Below are 21206 nucleotides of genomic sequence, written 5' to 3' on the forward strand. Positions count from 1 at the left end.
AGACTAAAAGTTTGAATAAGCCTTTCATGAAACTCAAAGGGATATTCACTGGCCTTTTGCTGGAGCTGCTGGATCTTACCAAACCTATGGCTTAAGCATTCCTTGCATCAGTCCTAATGATAAGCACATCTTATACTATTCTAGCCTTTACATTCCATCATCACTGGGGTTCCATTAGGGTCTATCATTGGGACAAATTTTCCTGGTTGCAGGGTTTCTCAGTCCTCCTTGTGGGGATGATGAGCCTTTTACTAGCCTTTCCTAAAACCATTTTATGATCATGTGACTTTAACAGCATATGTAACATGGATTTTATGTTCACCCAGGTAGGCCAATGAGAGGCAGAATAGGTGCTAACAAGTTAGTTGTACTTTTAAGATCCCACGAGTATGGAGGGAGAGAATTTCTCCAATACAGGAGGTCCTTGGTGGAAAAGGAAGTGTACTGGCAGATTGCCCATGTTTGTTCAATCAACCCACTGGGAATTGGTGAGGTGGGAATTTTACTAGCCCAGGGTAGTTCATTTGGCTAGATCGGATGCTCTGTCTGGTATGAGGAGAAATCATTCTGTTGGAGGAACAGTATGTCCTGAATCAACTCCACCCACTGATGTTTCATGGACTCCATGCCCACCTCCAAGCCTAAGTGATCTCAGGTGCTGAGGATTACAATTCCCATCACACCATGAATCTGCTTTCTGAATGGGGGATTACAGGGAACTAAGGGTTGACTTAAGTAGCCAGGCTTATTATTAAACTGAACACATGCAGGCTTGTACTTTCTTAGTTTTCCCTCCTTTCAATCTGCACCCAGGCTCTCAGCTCAGACAATATTACTGGCAGGACACATTGACCAATTAATCTGTTTTCTCCCTCTTATTTCCCTTGTAAATAAACCTTTTATTAACTGTTCTCTGAGTGCCTGATTTTTAGTCTTGTCTTGAGTTCTTAAGTTAGCTGTTGAGGACTCACACCCAGGTCACCCCATTTTCCCTTGAGGTTGCTCCATAACAATTCCAGTTCTCTCCTGAGAGGGCCTTCAGGCCTTTAGAATTCTCTGCAGCCTACCCAGCAGGGTTTCTGTCCTCTTGAAAGGGATTCTTCATTGATCGGTTCAAAATATCCAGTGATTTCCTCCTTCTCCTTTCACTGCTGTCAGGGTAAGGGGGAAGCTCTTTCATTCTTCGTGCCATCAAATGGGTCTCTATTTTAAATTTAGTTTTAGAGGGTTCACAGAATTTATCTAAACAGGTTCTCAAAGTAGAAGTTTCACCTTTCTTTGAAAATGCTTAAACACACCTGTAGAAAATGCTTAAACACACCTCTGAGAAGCCCCTCAGATGAAGTCCTAAGTTGGAAGTTGACATTGGGCCCACAGTATCAGAAGGGTAAATATTCCTGGTCTGCTCTGTTATTCTTTAGAATTTACAATTATGTAAATTCTCCCTTTGTATGTTATTGAAAATTGATTGTTTTCCTTTGTTAGGCCATCGGATGCTATTTTGATTACTTGTCCCAGCCAAGAAAAACTCATAGGGGTACAGGATGGTTTCCTTTCAACTCTGACTCCTTTGACATCAGCCAGATTGACTTTTCCTCATAAGCTTTATAACCAAATGAAACTGAAGAAAACCATATCCAAGAGACTTCTATACTACTTTAAGATTCAAGTCTATCTATTTTTTTTTAAAACATTTATATCTGGAAAAACTAACATTTTAAAAGTGTTTTCTTCACTGTCAGCTTATACAATGTTACTGTATGACAAATTTATGGGTAAAAGAGATTAAGCTTTTTAAAATTTTTATGTGTAAAATTGTATAGGAAAAACCCACCAATGAAGTAGGTTATTCAAAATTGAGGTTGCCTAAAACAGAATATGGAAAAACAAACTGATATTTAAAATCTATGGCATACCCCAATTCACATTTGGAATATATATGCTCAAAATAAGATTTATCATTATTGTTATTTTTAACAACTCAATCTCTTAAACGGACATAACTATCTTGAAATATGACTCTAATAGGTAGGTAGATAGATGGAGATGTATTTTGATTGAACATATTTTAACTTTTTAAAATGATTTATTTATGCACACAAGAACTGGGGTACAAGTCAAAGGTGTGTTGTGGGAGGTGAGAGGATTCACCAGAGACAGAGCAGGGAGCAGAACAGCAGATTGACTAAAATACACTGCTGAGGGGAGCAGTGGGTGAGACATGTGGGACACCCCCTAAACACATTTTAATTTTTAATAAATTAAAAAAATAAGATACACTCTGTTATTGAAATAAGTTACATGTAATGAATGATCATTTTAAAAGTAAAGATACTTATAAATAATATTCTGGGATTAAACATAAAGCCACATGGTAAAAGCTGTCATCTTATTATCCTGCCAGGGCCTTATTCTGTATTTAGTATGGACTCAGTATTCCCAAAATAGTATATAATGATGTTCAAAATCATATTTCAGTTAAGATTAGACTCTACTATGATTGTTAAATGTCATAATATATTATTTTTTCAGCGTTATATCAATACATACCAATAATATTTCTATATCACTTGAAAAAAAGCAAAAGTTCACTTAACAATGGAAAAGGAAAGGCATAAATACAATGAAAGAGACAACTAGCATTAACCAAGATGTGAGTCTGAAAACCTTTTTTTTTTTTAAAAGAAAAGGTGTTTTTTTAGGTATTTACCCAAAGGACACAGAAACATCAATTCCAAAGAGCACCTGCACCCCTATGTTTATAGCAGCACTATTTACAATAGCTAAGCTTTGGAAACAACCCAAATGCCCAAAAATAGATGACTGGAGCAAGAAGATGTGGTACATATATGCCATGGAATATTACTCAGCATTCAAAAAAGATAAACACATGCAATTTGCAGCAACATGGATGGCGCTGGAAAGGATCATGCTCAGCGAAATAAGCCAGAAAGAAAAAGAAAAATACCAGATGGTCTCACTCATAGCAGGAATCTAGAAAACTTAAATAAGGGACCAGTAAAATGAATAACTATAAGAAAGTGAAAATCAAAATCAACAAAAAACTATGAACCAGAGACACTTTTAGGGGGGCGGGGGCGGGAGGGGAGGGATTGGGGTCAGAATGGGGGGGGGCTGCAATTGTATGGGGAATATAAAAATAAAATTTATTATTTAAAAAATAAATAAATAAATATATTACTTTATCCAAAAAAAAAAAAAAAGATTTATTTTTATACAAGAGCTGGGGTACAGGCCAGAGGCGCAGGAGGGTGAGAGGATTCACCAGAGACAGAGTGGGGAGCAGAACAGGCAGACAGACCAAAATACACTGCTGAGGGGAGCAGTGGGCAAGACAGGAGAGGTCTGCTGCACCATGTGGGAATCACCCTGGCTGGCTGGGAATTGAACTCTCGCTGCAAAGGCTGCGGACAGCTTCACAGTGCTGTACTCAACCCGCTGTGCCACCGAGGAGGCCCTCTATGAATCTCTTTTTTACAAACAGTGGAGATTACCAAGCGTGAAAATGAGAAAATAAAATAAAATTCTCTGCATTAGTACAAGTCCTAAAGAGTAAATTAACTAAAAGTTAACCAAAAAAAAGATGGTGAATCAATTAATACCAAGAACCCTGTTCAGCTCTCAGACTTCCCCATGCCCAAGTGCTCATTTCCCTTCCATTGTTCCTTACTCTTTCACAGTTGGCTCTTAGGAAAAGTGTGATTTAGTACTTCCTGCTAGTGGAGAATGGTTCCAACGCTTACCCTCTCTCATGCACATGAACATCACCTTTGGAAAGCAGCACCAGGGCTCAACACTGCTCTTCTACTCCCAAAAAAAGGAACTGAGAAGTCTAGGCACTCAGAAGAGGTAAGTTGGAGACTTTAAGGATGTATTTAAGGTTCTCAACTTCCAGCTGTCAATTCTGCTTTCTGCCCAGAAGCAACTTTATCATTGAGCAGAAGATACTGTGCTGGGCTTTTGTTACATATCCAGCAACATCCCTCCTTTTCCCCTGTATCAATGGGGAATATGTAAATTGCTTTTCTTTTGCAAGTGGCACCTGCATTATTCGCTACTGAGAGGCCCCTGCCTGAGGCTCAAGGCAGCCATCCTTGCCGCTGGCAGGAGTGGGGTAAACACAAGATGGCATTTTCCTGGTATTCTTAAACCCTAAAATGAGACTCAGTGCTTTACAAGGGTGTTATTATCAGGGCTTCCTGGGATTCTTTCACTTCTGAAGTTCCTGAGAGACAGCAATGGGATTTCTTTTTCTTTTTTTTTTTCTTTTATTTTCTTTTATTTTTTTTTTCATGGTTCTGGAGGATTGAAGCAATGGGATTTCTTGACCTTCACTTCTCCAGCTTTTGGGATGGTTTTGAAAGCATCTAATTCTTTCCTGCTTTCTGTTTTCCTGATAGAACTCTGATTGATGTCATTTTTTTTTTTTTGCTGATTCTCCAATATTACAAAAGTGAGTTAATGATTACTTTTCATACCAAGAATGGAAACCAGTGATGACATAGGATGTGTTCCAAACTTACAGAAAGCATATTTTCTTGCATTTCCTAATCACTGTGTGCACGTTTCCTGAAATCTTGCACATCCTTTCCACCCCAAACTCAACAAAACAACATTAGCACCATCATTCTTAAATATTTTCATTTATTTTAGCTATTATTGTTGTTATTGTATCTTGTTCTACACCAGAATTGTGACAAAGGGCTATTAGTTTTAGAGAAAGTGAAGAAAGGTAGGAAGGTTGCTTTAATTTTTCCCAAATATGACTGGAGGGAAAATTCACACATCCTTCGAGTTTATGAAACAATCTCCGAATCTTTATTAAAATGGCCAACAGAAGAAGGTCATCTCTGCTCAGGTACCGGAGAACTGGAATCTCCTCAGGATGTGGCAGCTTTTCAGTTAAGAGAAAGAGAAGGAAAGTTCAGGGTCCAGTAGCAGAAATGGTGACCGCAGAACCCAGGAGGTGGGACTAAGTGAGTACAAGTACTGCCTGGGGGTTGGATCCCCTCTTGACTAGTTATCTGTGAACCGGGCCTGTGGTGTTACTCTAATGTGGATGAGGAATGAGCTGAAATGCTTTCAGATCTGAAAGACTAGGCCAGACCAGGCCAAACAGAATTTGGATACTTTTAAATATTTACAATTTATTCAAGTAGTTTAACCAGCACATAGTGAAGGGAGCACAAAGCTGGTGCAAACATTCTCCCTTCCCTGGAAAGTACCCAGTAGGGGAGAGCATGATGAGTGCGAGCCTGGGGCTGGGCGAGCCGTCTTTCTCTGAGAATGCAGCACCTGAGCTGGGTTTTCAGGGAGAACAGGAAGACTAAAACTCCTTTCCTTCTTCCAAAACTAGCTCCTCCTTCCAGGAGGCTATTCCACATTAACTTCTCCAAGACTCTGCCTAGATCTTTCCTCCCAAGCCCCTTACTTCCTCACAGCCTTTGCTGAGTCAAGGTTGTTTCCTTGAAGCTGCAAGAAGATGAATAGATCTATAAGGACAGTCTTTCTTGAGGTATTTCCAGTTTGTGCCTCAGGACCAACTTTGGAAGAACATTTAGCCTCAGTGGTACTGGCTAAATTCAAGTTGATCTGTTAGTGGACAGGCAGAGGGGCACGAGATAATTTGAGCCCTTATACTCCCCAGCAACCAAAGGCAAATTATGTGGCTTTTTGGCTGGGTTTTATAGTATTTGGATCCTAAGTTTGGATTAATAGCAAAACCCTTCTATGACATTCTCAAAGGCCTGGACTCCAAACCTTTGTCTTGGATTCTAGAATGTCAAAGAGCTTATGATGAAATAAAGGAAAATCTGATTTCAGTACCAGTGTTAAGGTTACCAGACCTCAGGAAGCTATTCACACTCTGCATGAGAGACAGGGAGTACGCCTGGGAATGACAGTCCAATTGTTAGGACCAGAAATGCTGCCCATTGCATATCTGTTCGAACAACTGGACCACACCACTGAGGGATGGCCTCCAGGTATGGTAGCTGCCACTTGTGGCCATCTATAGGGGGCAGAGAAATTAATTGTAGATAGCCCATCATTGTGTATGAGCCACATCAGGTTTTAACACTGTTAGAGCAGAAATGTGGATTTTGGTTGACTCTGTGCAAATGGGGAAATATTAAGCAAATATATTAGATAATCCTAATATGAAGTTGCAAATTACTAATTCTGTAAATCGAGCTACACTGCTTCCAAGCAATGTAGAAGGACTTAATGATGAAACGTAATCCATAACTGTTTGGAAACCATTGAAAGTGTATATCAGCCAACCAGATTTGATTGACCAGTTCCTGCCGGATCCAGAGCGGGAGCTAGCTACAGGTGGCAGCAGTTCCGTGAAACAAGGACATCAATGTTCAGGAAATGCAGTGGTAACACTTCAGAACACCATAGAAGCCAAGACCCTTCCAGCAGGAACATCAGCATGGATGGCTGAGCCCTGGAAATCTCTAAAGGTAAGGGGGCCAATGTATTTACTGACTTGAAGGGCACTTTTATGATTACCCACATGCATGGAGCCATTTGGAAAGAGAGGGGACTTCTTAAGGCCAGCAACAAAGATGTTAAGCACCCACTAATCTTGGCCATGTTGAATGCAGTAGCTTTCCATCAGCCATCACAGGGATGCATTGTCCTGGCCATCCAAGGGATGGGTCTGAAGTTGCAAAGGGCAATAAAACAGCTGATTGTGTAGCTCAGGCCACTGCCTGTTAACCTGTTCTCCAAGGTGCACTCACCCCTCTCGTGGACCTAATTTGGTATGTTCCTGAATATACTGAACGAGATGAAGAGGCGCTAGTAAATGGGGATTTACTAATTTTGACTCCACCTGCTCTTAGGATGGTACTCCTCCCAGAGGCCCTAGTGCATCTAGTGTTGAAACATCTACATAGGGGAATCGAATCCACTATGGGAGAGATACCTCACTAGAGTCTGTGCACCCATATTTAAAGGGTCCATATTTGCACAGAATAGCTCAACAAATCACCCAACATTGCCAAATATGTGCCAAGAATAACCTCAAGACTGACTTGTGATTTTGCAGCAGGGACCTTTCTTGCTGGAGACTGTGTGAACCCAGCAGAAGGCTCACCGAGGAGACAGAGGTTAAGCTGGGAGGCTTGCCCACGCCTGGCACCTTCTAGCCTGCAGTTCCAGCCCAGAGGGGAGCAGCACCCACCGCTGGGGCAGACCAGGCGTGCAGGGGAGCGCGTTCCCGCATCGCCATTTTGCAGCAGGGACCTTTCTTGCTGGAGACTGTGTGAACCCAGCAGAAGGCTCACCGAGGAGACAGAGCAGGGACCTTTCTTTGCTGGAGACTTGTGAACCCAGCAAAAGTTCCCCAGAGGAGCCAGTGGTGAGCTGGGAAGGTCGCCCAAGATGCCAGCCACTACCAGCAACACAGTGTCACAAGGAATACGGCAAATTAGAAAACAGGCAGTAGGGAGTAGAAAAACCACATGCAACCCAGCAACTCCTCAGCAAAAAAGCACACCGCAAAAAGAAAACCATCTACCAGATTGCAACGACAGTAACTTGGAAGAACTTCTGAGCCTTCTAGATAGAGAATTTAAAATTGCTGTGATTCAAAAACTGACAGAAGTCATAAAGGAAAACAATGATAAGGGGAAAATAATTAATGACCAGAAGAATGAAATTGAGTCCCTAAAGAGGGAAGTAAAAGAAATGCAGGAGATCAAAGAATTAATGGAGACGCTAAAGAACTCTGGGAAAAGCAATGAAAGCAGAATAGATGAAATGGAAGAACGAATAAGTACTCTTGAAGACACAGAAATAAAAAGAACTAAAACAGAAAAGGAAGGAGAAGTACGAAGGAAAAAGACCGAAGAAAGACTTCGGGAACTATCTGACTCCATGAGGAAAGGAAATATAACAGTTATAGGAATCCCAGAAGGAGAGGAGAGAGATGTAGGAACAGAGAAAATATTCATGGATATAATTGAAGAGAACTTCCCAAACGCGAAGAAGGATCTGAAAATTGATATACAAGAAGCAAGAAGAACACCAAACTTCCATGACGAAAGGAAAAATACAGCAAGACACATAATAGTAAAGCTCCCAAGAATCCAAGACAAGGAAAAAATAATGAAACTAACAAGAGGGAAGAAACAGATAACATTCAAAGGAGACAATAACAAAAACAAAGAGAAACCCCACCAACTGGGAGAACATTTTTGCACCCAACACTAATGATAAAGGACTGATGACAAAAATCTGCAAAGAGCTGATGAGACTCAACAACAACAAAGAAAATAATCCAGTCAAAAAATGGACAGAGGAGCTAAAAAGAAACTTCTCTGAAGAGGAAATGCGAATGGCCAACAGGCATATGAAAAAATGTTCAACATCACTTGCAATCAGGGAAATGCAAATCAAAACTACCATGAGATACCATCTTACACCAGTGAGAATGGCACATATTAAAAAAACTAGCAACAACAAATGTTGGCGAGGTTGTGGAGAAAAAGGAACTCTTCTGCACTGTTGGTGGGAGTGCAAACTGGTCCAACCACTATGGAGAGCTGTGTGGAGATTTCTGGACCTACTAAACATAGAGCTTCCACAGGATCCAGCAATTCCACTCATAGGTATTTACCCAAAGAACACAGAAACATCAATTCCAAAGAACACCTGCACCCCTATGTTTATAGCAGCACTGTTTCCAATTTGGAAACAGCCCAAATGCCCAAAAATAGATGACTGGATCATGAAGATGTGGTACATATATACCATGGAATATTACTCAGCATTCAAAAAAGATAAACACATGCAATTTGCAGCAACATGGATGGCGCTGGAAGGGATCATGCTCAGTGAAATAAGCCAAAAAGAAAAAGAAAAATACCGGATGGTCTCACTCATAGCAGGAATCTAGAAAACTTAAATAAGGGACCAGGAAAATGAATAACTATAAGAAAGTGAAAATCAAAATCAACAAAAACTATGAACCAGAGACACTTTTTGGGGGGTGGGGGCCGGGAGGGGAGGGATTGGGGTCAGAATGGGGGGATTGCAATTGTATGGGGAATATAAAATTTATTAATTAAAAAAAAAAAAAGACTGACTTGTACCCTAATGCCAATGGGGTTCAATATCAGGGTAAGCGTCCTCCTGAGGACTGGCAAGTAGACTTTACTCAAATGTCTAGAACTACTGCAACCATAAATATATACTCATTTTTTTGTGCACACCTTAACAGGATGGGTGGAAGTGTTGCCCACCAAGACAGAAATAGTTTCAGAGGTCGCTAAACAGCCGTTAAAGGAGTTAACACCTCACTTTGGACTGCCTAACTCTACTCAGAGTGACAATGGACCTGCATTTGTCTCTGAAGTCACTCAGACAGTAAATAATCCCTTACAGATTATTTGAAAACTACATGCTTCATGGAGACCACAATATTCTGGACAAACCAAAAAAAAATGAATGATACCCTAAAGAAGACTTTGACAAAACTATGCCAAGAGACACACCTGTGTAGGAATCAGATATTGTCCATTGCCCACCTTTGGATAAGAGTGGCACCTAGAAGTAGGCTACAACTCAATGCTTTTGAAATTGTGTTTGGGAGACCCTTTCAAGCCTCAGTTCTGAATGTTACACCCGAAATAGAACAAGATTGCAGGATCAAACAATATGTAAAACATATCCAGGAGATTTGGGCAGTAACTCACAACTTGGCATATTCTAGAATCTCTATGCCTATGGATGAACCATTGCATCCTTTCAGACCTGGAGATCAAGACTTATTCTAGACCTGGCAGAGTGGAGATGCCCAAGTCCAACTGTCAGATAAATGGTGGGGTAAGCATGACAATTTACTAACTACTCACACTTTTTTAAAACTTGCAGGCACGAAGTCCTGGGTACATGATTCCAGAGTTAAGAAAGCCCCAGAAGGTGCTGACTCAGAGACCAACACCCACTGGTCTTGTGAACCCATTGAGGAGCTGAGATATTTGTTCAAGAAAAAATCCAAAAAGTTAAATAATTTTTTTCCTATTCTTTCAGCTACAGTAGCAGGATACCCCAGGATTCACTTCCTAGAAAACCTTGAGATCATGAAGGTGGTAGTTGCTTTAACTAAAGTTTTCCTTTCAAAGCTTAAGGTATGTGAAATGGCATCTGGAACCATGCAACTTCTGTTGGCAACACTCCGTTTTTAAATAACTTAGTATTGATTACATGGAAAGACCTTGTCTTGACTGGTATTTTTTAACTTTTGATTTTTTTTTCAACTTTGACTTTTTTGGCCATTTTTTTTTTTTTTTTGGTGGTGGGGGGGAACCCTATTAGTGAGTCTGCAGTAGAATAAGATATTCCTTATGGGATAATGATAAATCTGAGAACTGCCTGTGTCTATATGTTGTATGTCTGTTTGTCTTCCCCTTTGTGTCTAATTGTCTTGTCCTTTAGAGGTTGTAAAAATGGTATAGATGTGGCCATAGACATTTTGAGCTAGGAGACATAATGGAAATTGGTACAAGTACTTCCAGAGACATAATTTGGGATTTCTTTTGACTAAAAGGAAATAATTTGTAATTGAATGGATAAGAGGAACTAATTGGTAGACTAAAAGGTTGTTTTGAAATATGTGTTTATAAGGTTGTATTGGTTATAATTTCTTTTCTCTCCTATATGGGGGATTGATGTTGGGTCTGTAATGCCCTTTTGTGAGGCAAAATGGGAGTTGGAAGAATTTAAGTTTTTTTTTTTTTTTTTTAAAGAAAGGACTCCAGTCATGAGACCTAAATAAAAGGTTATGGTTTGACTGTAAACATTGCACTACTGAGCTTTTCTGGAAATTTCCTAGAAATTGAATTTTTTTTTTTTGCTGTTGTTGTTTTTTAATATTTATGACAAAACTTCTCAGAAATCTAAATTGAAGAAAAAATTTGGTTGTCTTTCATTTGATTGATCAGAGGAAATTTTATGGAACCTCAGTAGAACTCCACTCCATAAAATTTCTCCCATTCCTTAAAGGCATTAGATAAATTTGAGCTATTTGGTATTTATTGGTAAGTTGGAACTGGAAAGGAAGCAGTGTCTCATATATATATATATGAACATTACTCTTCTAAAATTTATACAAAACATTTTAGGTGTCTGGTATGTAAATTTTATCAATTTAGTTTTTTGTTCTATAATATTGTTATAATGTTGAACAAATTTCCTTATCTATTATGGTATCAGATTTAATTTTGGTTATTTCAAAGTTTGACATCTGTAGAAACTGCTTGCAAAGAAATTAATGGAGAAAGACCTCAACTCATTCCAGCTGATGGAACCTGACAGTGAGAATTTCCTACAAAGAACTGAATGGACTATTGGTAATAGACATGAGTTTTGATAAGCTTTTCTTTGACATAATACAGGTTACTTTTGGTATTGTTTTTCTTGTGACTCGAGGAAAATTTCTTATTTTGACTGACTAGGATCTGCAGCAATGTTACATTTTTGTAAGCAGAACTAAATTGGATTTGCATTTTCTCTCTCCTTGATGCCATCATAGAATGAAAAAAATGGTAATAATTTTTATTACTCATTGCAATGGTCTATTTTTGCATAATTTCAATAGGGAATTTTGTCTCCTTGAACTAGAAAATTGGAAACATGTGGCTTTGATTGAAATTCTTTCAGAAGTTAAATTTGAGCTAAGCCATCAAGAGGATAATGTATTACTTCACTTGTAGGGTTCCAAAACTCTAACAAAGGTAGGGAATCTTGCCTCCATTGGCAGGACTGGAAAACCCTAGGAGAAAGAGACCTCTTCCTCAAGAAAAGGAAATCCTGGGTGGAGTCTGGTAAGACTGTGGCCTTCTTCTGCAGCCTGTACAGACTGGAATTGAGAGGTCACTCAAATCACATAGGGAGTATTCCAACAAAGCCAACTAAGTTGCTGCTTGGTTATTCTGCCCTGTGACTTTATACAAAAGTAGGTAAAATGGGTTGGAAGCAGTTTTAGTTTGTAATAGTATTTTGCTCTGCTATTGGATAGAGTTGGGATGAAGATGGAGAGAAAGGGATTTTAAACATGCAGAAGCAATTTTAAGATTCATCTTATTTTTTTCTTTTTCTGAGGATTTTTTCCTTTCTGCTATTACTTGCCATTTTGTTTGATTAAGGTCTTCATATATATATATATATACTTATTTATATATAAATAAATATATATATATATATTTTCATTTTGCCTTGAACTGACTATTTTCCAGAAATGGAGGACTTTGCACACTGGCTATAAATGGACAATGCCTAGTGACTGATGGTTGTCTTTCTCTTTTTTTTAAGTTTGGAATTTTTTTTTATTTTATATATTTTTTTACATCATTTTTCATTTTTGCCCAATGTATGCATTTTCATCTTGGTTATAGTCCCCATACAATTCCCACCCCCCTTGTTTTGACCCTAATCCCTCCTTCCCCTTCCCGCCGCCCCCTCCCCCGTAATGTGAATCTGGTTTACAGTTGCTTGTTGATTTTGATTTTTACTTTATTATAATTAGTCTTTTTCCTGGTCTCTTATTTAGGTTTTCTAAATTCCTGCTATGAATGAGATCACCCGGTATTTTTTTTTCTCTTTCTGATTTATTTCGCAGAGCATGATCCCTTTTAATGCTGGAAAAGACTGCTATCTGAGGCTGTATCCCAGCACCCACACATTTGACCTTCATTGCTATAGAAATAGTGGCAAAATCTGAAAGGAGGAAATCATTGGAGGAACAATATGTCCTGAATGGACTCCACCCAGTGATGTTTTATGGACTCCTACCCCCCCTCCATGCCAATGAGGTAAGGATTACAAATGCCATCATGCCATGAATGTGCCATGACTCTTGACTTCCTGAAGGAGGGAAGAGTTACTAAGGGGGAAGATATGCAGACACGTGGGCCTGGAGCAGGGGTTTGGTTTTGTCTACCTTCAGTATGCACCCAGGCACCCCAGCTCAGACAGCTAAGGGCTTTCTATTCTGGCATAGAGAAAAAGAAAAAAATACAAATCCTGAAAGTAAACCCCAAAGCAGCAGCACACTAAGTCATAGGGTGAACACTCAGTAAATGATACTTGAATTCAGCTCTGAAATAAAAGGAACTAGAAGCAATTAGTAAGGTTGCCTTAATTCCATACGAAACTTTTTTACTGCATTCCAAAATTTTTAGTGGATGATACATTGCATACAAGTATATATAAGTAATAGCACCAAAAACATTGTTACTTCTTATTCTAAATGCTTTCAACTGTTTTTAAAAATGTACCTACCTTCACTTTGGTTCCAACACTGATTCTTGCCTGTTGGCCCATTGCTAGAAAAGTAATTGAAATCTTGTCTTGTTCTAGGATTCGAACTCCAACATAATGGTTTAAAGCCAGAAAGACAGGCTTAAATGAAACAAAAGGTAAGGATGCAACAGAACTTGACCAATTCCAAGCCCTTATCCTGTTGCCAGCTTGGTCTGAATATTGACCTCCCAAGATATTGATGTATACCCTGGGCAGAAAGGAAATTAGAAATTACAAATAGTAACATTAGATTTCAATGCCAAAATAAGCCCTGCTACTTGTTAAGCAAGGGGAGTAACAATTTATGTTAACCAATAGTACATGACTGGTAGAAAACCTCAGGTAACATTAGGAATGACTGAATTCTATATTAACTTAAAGTACTGGGTACAATTCAAGACCTAATAATAAAAAAAGGGTCCATATGATGAAACTAGTATGGTAAAGGTGTCTGGAAAATTATATGCAGGGAAGAAAGCGAGAAAGTAAGTAAGATTTAGTTTGAGAAGGAGATGCAGGTGAGCGGGCTATGCTTAAAAATAGGGAGAAGACCAGGGCTTAGATTTTTTCCCATGTTAAAATGAAGACTAATGGGTATGAATTCAGGAGAAGGCAAATTTGTCTCAACACAAGAGTGCTTTCTTCTAATAGTACCCAGCAACTTGTAGGCAGAAGTCCCTCCAGGAGGCTTCTCATTAGGGGTTGGATGAGCAGTAGAGGCCCAGGGAAGATTTTTGACATCTCTGTAAAGGAGAAGAGCACTGTGACAGAGCAGAAGGTGGAACTCAGACAGCCCAATCTCTTAGTATTGCCAGTGCCACATTTTACTACATTGCATAAAAATTTAGTCTTGCACTGCCTCAATCTGTTACACTGATGATTGTTACTTAATTATCTCCTGTTTTCTCACCTTCTTCCAAGTTGGATCACCATCCCCTTCTTAAGGAGAGAGAATATGTAGAGTTTTGGGTACTTAGAAAGTTGGATTAATTTTATAATGAGTCATTTTTAAAAGAATTCAATGAATTTTCTTTGAGGGCTTTCCACAGTCTTATTTCCCCAGTGTTGACTAGAAGTACTAATTTAATAGCAAAGTACAAATGGAAACTTGAGCTGATTATTTTATTGCATCTGTGAAGGGCTGATTTAGTTTTATCTTGAGATGTGGGTAAAATAATATTTGATTAAAATTATCTAAACTAGTGATTTAGAAAAATAAACATGCTTTGAGTTTATACAACATATTATGTAGTGATAAAGATTCAGGGTGTGCTTTCAAGTCGCTTCACTTCTCCCCATAAGGCAACAAGGAGAAAATATAAGAGAATTAAAGAGTTATGTTAGAGGGTCCAGGAGTTCAGTTGGTGGTTCATGAGACTTCACAGGCAAGGGCAAATTAAAATAGTGCCCACCTAATGTAAAACAGATTTACTATTGAATCCTGAAGAATAAGTAGAAATTCTCCAATATACATTATGGTAAGGATTTACTAGTGCTTTGTATTAAAAAAAGCAAATAGCTCCCTGTGTCCTATTTTTCTCATGATTGGAAAAGTCTCCAAACTTTGTCAAGTATTGACAGAGTTTCTCAAGATGAGATTATTACACTTGTAAACATTTAAAGGGGGAGAATAACTCTGAGATAGCTCAAAAAGTTCAAATTGTATTTGAAATTAGAAACAAAATTTCACTCTTAGGTTAAGTGAAATAACATCAAGTAATAGAGATTACGAGCTTGTAGATCAAAATGAGATCATGATCTTAATTTCTCTAAAGATTTTATTTTTTTGTAATTGTTGATAGGAAGATTAATAGGAATATATCAAAAATAACAACACAGTATAGTAGCTATCTATTGGAAAAATTTCTATAGATGAAAAAGTATGACATTTTCAGGTTTCTAGAGGCCACATGGATTCATACCCCTTATCTTTAGGAAGACCATATAATTTACTTAGAATTTTTTTCTATATTGAAATTATATAGTTCATATTTTCTTACTGTTTATAGAACAATTATGTCATTTTTATCACAGAATTCCAAAACCAAAGTGGCAGCAGGGGGACCCTAGAAGCTTACCAGACATTTCCATTTGGATGATAGCAGGAACTTCTGCCAGAAGAATTAAGCACGGCGAGAATCGCAGGGCTTGTGGGTGTGTCTTCTTGGATAATACAAGTGAAACCACTTATCTTGTTAGGCACTCGAATGATAGCTAGATTTCCAGATGGGTAACTGAGATTAGATAAGGTCATCTGAATTATTCTAATGGTCCTTCTCTATTCTGGGTATATTTGATTTATGAGGGAGTACTTTGAAACGATAAAGCATTTTGAAAATGGAATCTATTACAAAGGATTTTATGCTTTTTATGTGGCACAAAATATATTTAGAGACACGAAAATCCTCTAAAAATACTAGCAAATGAAATCTAGCAATATATGAAAAGGATTCTGGGCCTCCCCGGTGGCGCAGTGGGTTGAGCGCAGTGCTGTGAAGCTGTCCACAGACTCTGCAACACGGGTTCTATTCCCGGCTGGCCAGGGAGATACCCACATGACACAGCAGACCTCTCCTGTCTCTCCTGCTGCTCCCCTCAGCAGTGTTTTTGGTCATCTGCCTGTTCTGCTCCTGGCTCTGTCTCTGGTGAATTCTCTCACCCTCCCGGCCTCTGGCCATACCCCATTTCTTATATAAATAAATCAATCTTAAAAAAAAAAGAAAAAAGAAAAGGATTCTATATTCATGATAAAGTGGAGTTTATCCCAGGAGTTCAAGTTTGGTTTAAGATCTGAAAAATCAATTAATGAAATATAATGTATTATTAGAATAAACAGGAAAAAAAAAAAGCAAGAGCATCTCAATAGACACTGAAAAAGCATTTGAAAAACCCCAGAACCTTTCATGATGAGATTCAGGGAACCTCCACAACCTGATAAACAAAAAATCCACAGTTAAAATCATACTAATGGTGAAAGATGGTTGCTTTTCCACTAAGATAAGAACAAAAAGCTCTCCAATCTCACCACTTCTGTTCAACATTACACTGGAGGTTCTAGTGAGGGAAATTTTTTTTTTTACAATACATAATTTAAAAAAAAAATTTTAAACAATATTTGCTTTCCCCCACCCCCTGATGAGGAAAATTTAATGAAAAGAAATGAAATGGAAGATGGGAAAATATCTCTATTTACAGATGGCATGCTTTTGTATGGAGAAAATCCTAAGCAATTCAATCACAGAGGCTATATTAAAACTGAAAAATGAGTGTGGCAGAGTTATGGGTTACAAGATCAATATATGCACATAAACTGCATTTCCATATACTAGAAATGGAAATTCTGAAAATGAAAACAAAGCCATTTAGTGCCATCAAAAATTAATATATATTGACGACCAAGTAGGATTCATTCCAGGGACACAAGGATGGTTTAACATCTGAAAATCAATCAGCGTTATCCAACACATCAACAAAAAGAAATATAAAAACCATATGATAATATCAATAGATGCTGAGAAAGCTTTCGACAAAGTGCAACACCCATTCATGATAAAAGCCCTTGAAATTCTTGGGATACAAGGAACATACCTTAACATCATAAAGGCCATCTAAGACAAGCCAACAGCCAGTATCATTCTCAATGGTGAAAAGCTGAAAGCAATTCCATTAAGATCTGGAACAAGACAAGGATGTCCACTCTCACCACTGCTTTTCAATATAATACTGGAAGTCCTAGCCAGGGCAATAAGACAAGAGAAAGACATCCAAGGAATCCAAATAGGAAAAGAAGAAGTCAAACTATCACTATTTGTGGATGATATGATATTATACATAGAGAACCCCAAAAACTCCACAGAAAAGCTAATTCAACTCATCAATCAGTGCAGTAAAGTGGCAGGATACAAAATCAACATGCAAAAGTCAGTAGCCTTCCTATACACAAACAATAAATCTGAAGAAGAAGAAATCAAAAAAACCATCCCTTTCGTTATTGAAACAAAAAAAATCAAATATTTGGGAATAAATCTAACAAAAGAGGTAAAGGACCTATACAAAGAAAACTATAAAACACTGTTAAAAGAAATAGAAGAAGACACAAAGAAATGGAGAGACATCCCCTGCTCATGGATTGGAATAAACATTATTAAAATGGCCATCCTTCCAAAAGCAATATACAGATTCAATGCTATTCCAATCAAAATTTCAATGTCATTCTTCAAAGAAATAGAACAATTATTGATGAAATTCATATGGAATCACAAAAAACCCCGAACAGCCAAAGCTCTCCTGAAAAAAAAAGAAGGGAATGGAGGCATCACACTCCCAGACTTCAAACTCTACTACAAAGCCATAATCATCAAAACTGCATGGTATTGGAACAAGAACAGACATACAGACCAATGGAATCAAATAGAAAATCCAGAAATAAACCCACAGATTTATGGTCAACTAATCTTTGACAAAGGAGCAAAGACTATGCATTGGAGCAAAGAAAGTTTGTTCAATAAATGGTGCTGGGAAAACTGGGTCGCTACATGCAAAAGAATGAAGCTTGACCACTACCTCACACCATACACAAAAATCAACTCAAAATGGATTAAAGAACTAGACATAAGACCTGAAACCATAAAATATATAGAAGGAAATATAGGCGAAACACTACATGATTTGCACATCAAAGACATCTTTACAGACACATCACCCAAAGCAGTGATAGTGAAGGCAAAGATCAACAGCTGGGCCTACATCAAATTAAAGAGCTTCTGCACAGCAAAAGAGACAATAACAAAAACAAAGAGAAACCCCACCAACTGGGAGAACATTTTTGCACCCAACACTAATGATAAAGGACTGATCACAAAAATCTGCAAAGAGCTGATGAGACTCAACAACAACAAAGAAAATAATCTAGTCAAAAAATGGGCAGAAGAGCTAAAAAGAAACTTCTCTGAAGAGGAAATGCAAATGGCCAACAGGCATATGAAAAAATGTTCAACATCACTTGTCATCAGGGAAATGCAAATCAAAACTACCATGAGATACCATCTTACACCAGTGAGAATGGCACATATTAAAAAAACTAGCAACAACAAATGTTGGCGAGGTTGTGGAGAAAAAGGAACTCTTCTGCACTGTTGGTGGGAGTGCAAACTGGTCCAACCACTGTGGAGAGCTGTGTGGAGATGTCTGGACCTACTAAACATAGAGCTTCCATATGATCCAGTAATTCCACTCCTAGGTATTTACCCAAAGGACACAGAAACATCAATTCCAAAGAACACCTGCACCCCTATGTTTATAGCAGCACTGTTTACAATAGCTAAGCTTTGGAAACAACCCAAATGCCCAAAAATAGATCACTGGATCAAGAAGATGTGGTACATATATACCATGGAATATTACTCAGCATTCAAAAAAGATAAACACATGCAATTTGCAGCAACATGGATGGCGCTGGAAGGGATCATGCTCAGCGAAATAAGCCAAAAAGAAAAAGAAAAATACCGGATGGTCTCACTCATAGCAGGAATCTAGAAAACTTAAATAAGGGACCAGGAAAATGAATAACTATAAGAAAGTGAAAATCAAAATCAACAAAAAACTATGAACCAGAGACACTTTTAGGGGGGCGGGGGCGGGAGGGGAGGGATTGGGGTCAGAATGGGGGGGCTGCAATTGTATGGGGAATATAACAATAAAATTTAATATCTAATAAAAAAAAAGAAAAGAAAAAAAATTAATATATATTGAGCATAACTCTCTGTCAACACTCAGTCTTAACCAACACTAATCAGAAGTCCAGAGAGAAAGGAATAAACTCTAATGATTCTAATTCTGAATCATTTTGAAAATCAGTTACAGACATTAAGAGAATTAAGAAAGATTAAAGTCAGGACATGAAATAATAACGAATAACAAAAGTTGGAGAAGTTATTTAAAATGTATTGATATAATTAAAATAAAATCTATATTCTTTCTCATTGGATGTAGGAAACCAACACTTCGCTATACTTCCTATGCCATGAAAGTAATTTTTCTAGTTTGTTATTGGGATTTGATTAAACAGGAAACTGATTAAAAAATGACTTTCTCACATAAAGTGAAGCCTTCATTTCACAAAAAGTCCTTTCAAAGTTATTTGGTTTTTCTTTAACCTTCCCATGAGATATTAAATGAACTTTATGTTAAAATAACGAATAGCTTAGCCATTAGGCAAAAATTCAAGTAATCAATAACTTATTGTTCCATAAAATGCATACTAAATTTTTATTTTAAAAAAATAACATCCTGCTCATGGATGTGTAAACTTGAGCAGATTCCTGAGGGAAGGACAAAACAAAGCAATTAAAATATCCATAATTTCTTATCTAGAATTTCTATCTCTAGATATTGAATTCAAGGAAATAAATGATAAGCATGGAAAGCAAAGAATGCACAAAGCTGTTCATTTAGCTGTTGTATACAGTATAGAGCAAACAAAAATATAAAACTATCTTTGTTTAATAAGGAGGAGAATCCATTAGATGAATTATAGTACATCCCTATAAATTAAATATTTACATGATTTTAAAATGCTGTTACTTTCTTACATTTATTGCGTATTTTATACTCAAAAATTATTATATAAAATTATTACGTAAAGCTAGCGAGTTGTAAAATATGAATAACTAGATGAAGAACTGACTTAAAGGACTATATGTATAAGCTCAATGAAAAAGGTGTAGGACAAAATATATTAAAAGATGTGAACTTTTTTTTCCGAGGCAGGATTTGGGGTAATATTTTTTTCTTGGTTATTTTTATTTTTCTGATAGGATAAAGTTATTAAAATTAACTCATTGAAAGGATACAATATTTGTGTTGTCCCATCTGGAAATGATGTTAGAAACTTGCTCCCATTTTTATAGTGCTTCTCGAAGAGTTCATTCCTCATGATCTATACACCGCAGAAAATAAAAGGACACTTAACTGCATCGGATACCTATATCAAGTATGACAACAAAGGAAATCCTTTGCTTGCTAAACAGTGAGACAAAACATTTCTTAATTAAAGTTTTTGTTGGGCCTCCCCTAGTGGTGCAGTGGTTGAGCACTGGGCTGAGAAGCTGCCTGCAGCCTCTGCAATGCCCGGTTTGATCCCCGGCCACCGTCGAGGGTCCCACATGGCGTGACAGACCTCTCCTGTGTGCCCACTGCTCCCCTCAGCAGTGTATTTCGTCAGTCTACCTGTTCTGTTCCCTGCTCTAGCTCTGGTGAATCCTCTCACCCTCCGGTGCTTCTGACTGTACCCAGTGCTTGTATAAATAAATAAATAAATCTTTAAAAAAATAAATAAATAAAGTTTTTGTTACTGCTTTGGAGAAACAGTAATCCTTTGGAATCATTAAAGATTGTCACTACCTAGCCTATGCAGATAACTTGAAAAAATTTTCCAGCAGAACTCTCATATTACATATTTGTTTGAAGGAACTGTTTGTTGTTTTTACTTTATACAATATTACTATATAAACAAAACAAGATAAAAAGCAACCCTAGTGCTATGTGAATATTCTAGATCTTGATTGTCAAGCGGTTAAATAACTTTGTCAAAATGCATAAAACCATACATCTAAAAAACCTGAACTTTACTATATATAAATTATACTTGAATAAACCTAACTTTAAACTCCTGTTGAAGTTCATTTTGACAAAATATTAGTGGAGGATGGGAAGATGAAGAAAAAAATACAGGGAGATACTCCTTATTTATCCCCAAGTTTAACTGTATTATATGCAATATTCAATAGAGAAACAAACACTGTACTCAGCAATATTTTACAACAAACTAAAGATTCAATTTAATTCCATTTATTCCTAATCTTGTTCTGTAA

The 21206-nt window shown here is 37.6% G+C and overlaps 1 protein-coding gene across 1 annotated transcript in view; it reads right to left on the bottom strand.

Moving 5' to 3' along the window:
* Positions 1-4146: 4146 nt before the first annotated feature.
* The window catches only part of ERICH6 (glutamate rich 6), a gene marked incomplete at its 5' end in the record, with an annotated part of 113043 nt that continues 95983 nt past the window's right edge, over positions 4147-21206 (bottom strand). The window contains 4 exons of the mRNA XM_084232621.1: positions 4147-4915; positions 13315-13543; positions 15414-15569; positions 20187-20272. Coding sequence (XP_084088747.1) covers positions 4652-4915; positions 13315-13543; positions 15414-15569; positions 20187-20272 — 735 coding nt within the window. The 3' untranslated portion in view covers positions 4147-4651. The remainder of the gene's footprint in view (positions 4916-13314; positions 13544-15413; positions 15570-20186; positions 20273-21206) is intronic.

Source organism: Talpa europaea (genome assembly GCF_964194135.1).
Source record: "Talpa europaea genome assembly, chromosome: 4".
Taxonomy (NCBI): Eukaryota; Metazoa; Chordata; class Mammalia; order Eulipotyphla; family Talpidae; genus Talpa; species Talpa europaea.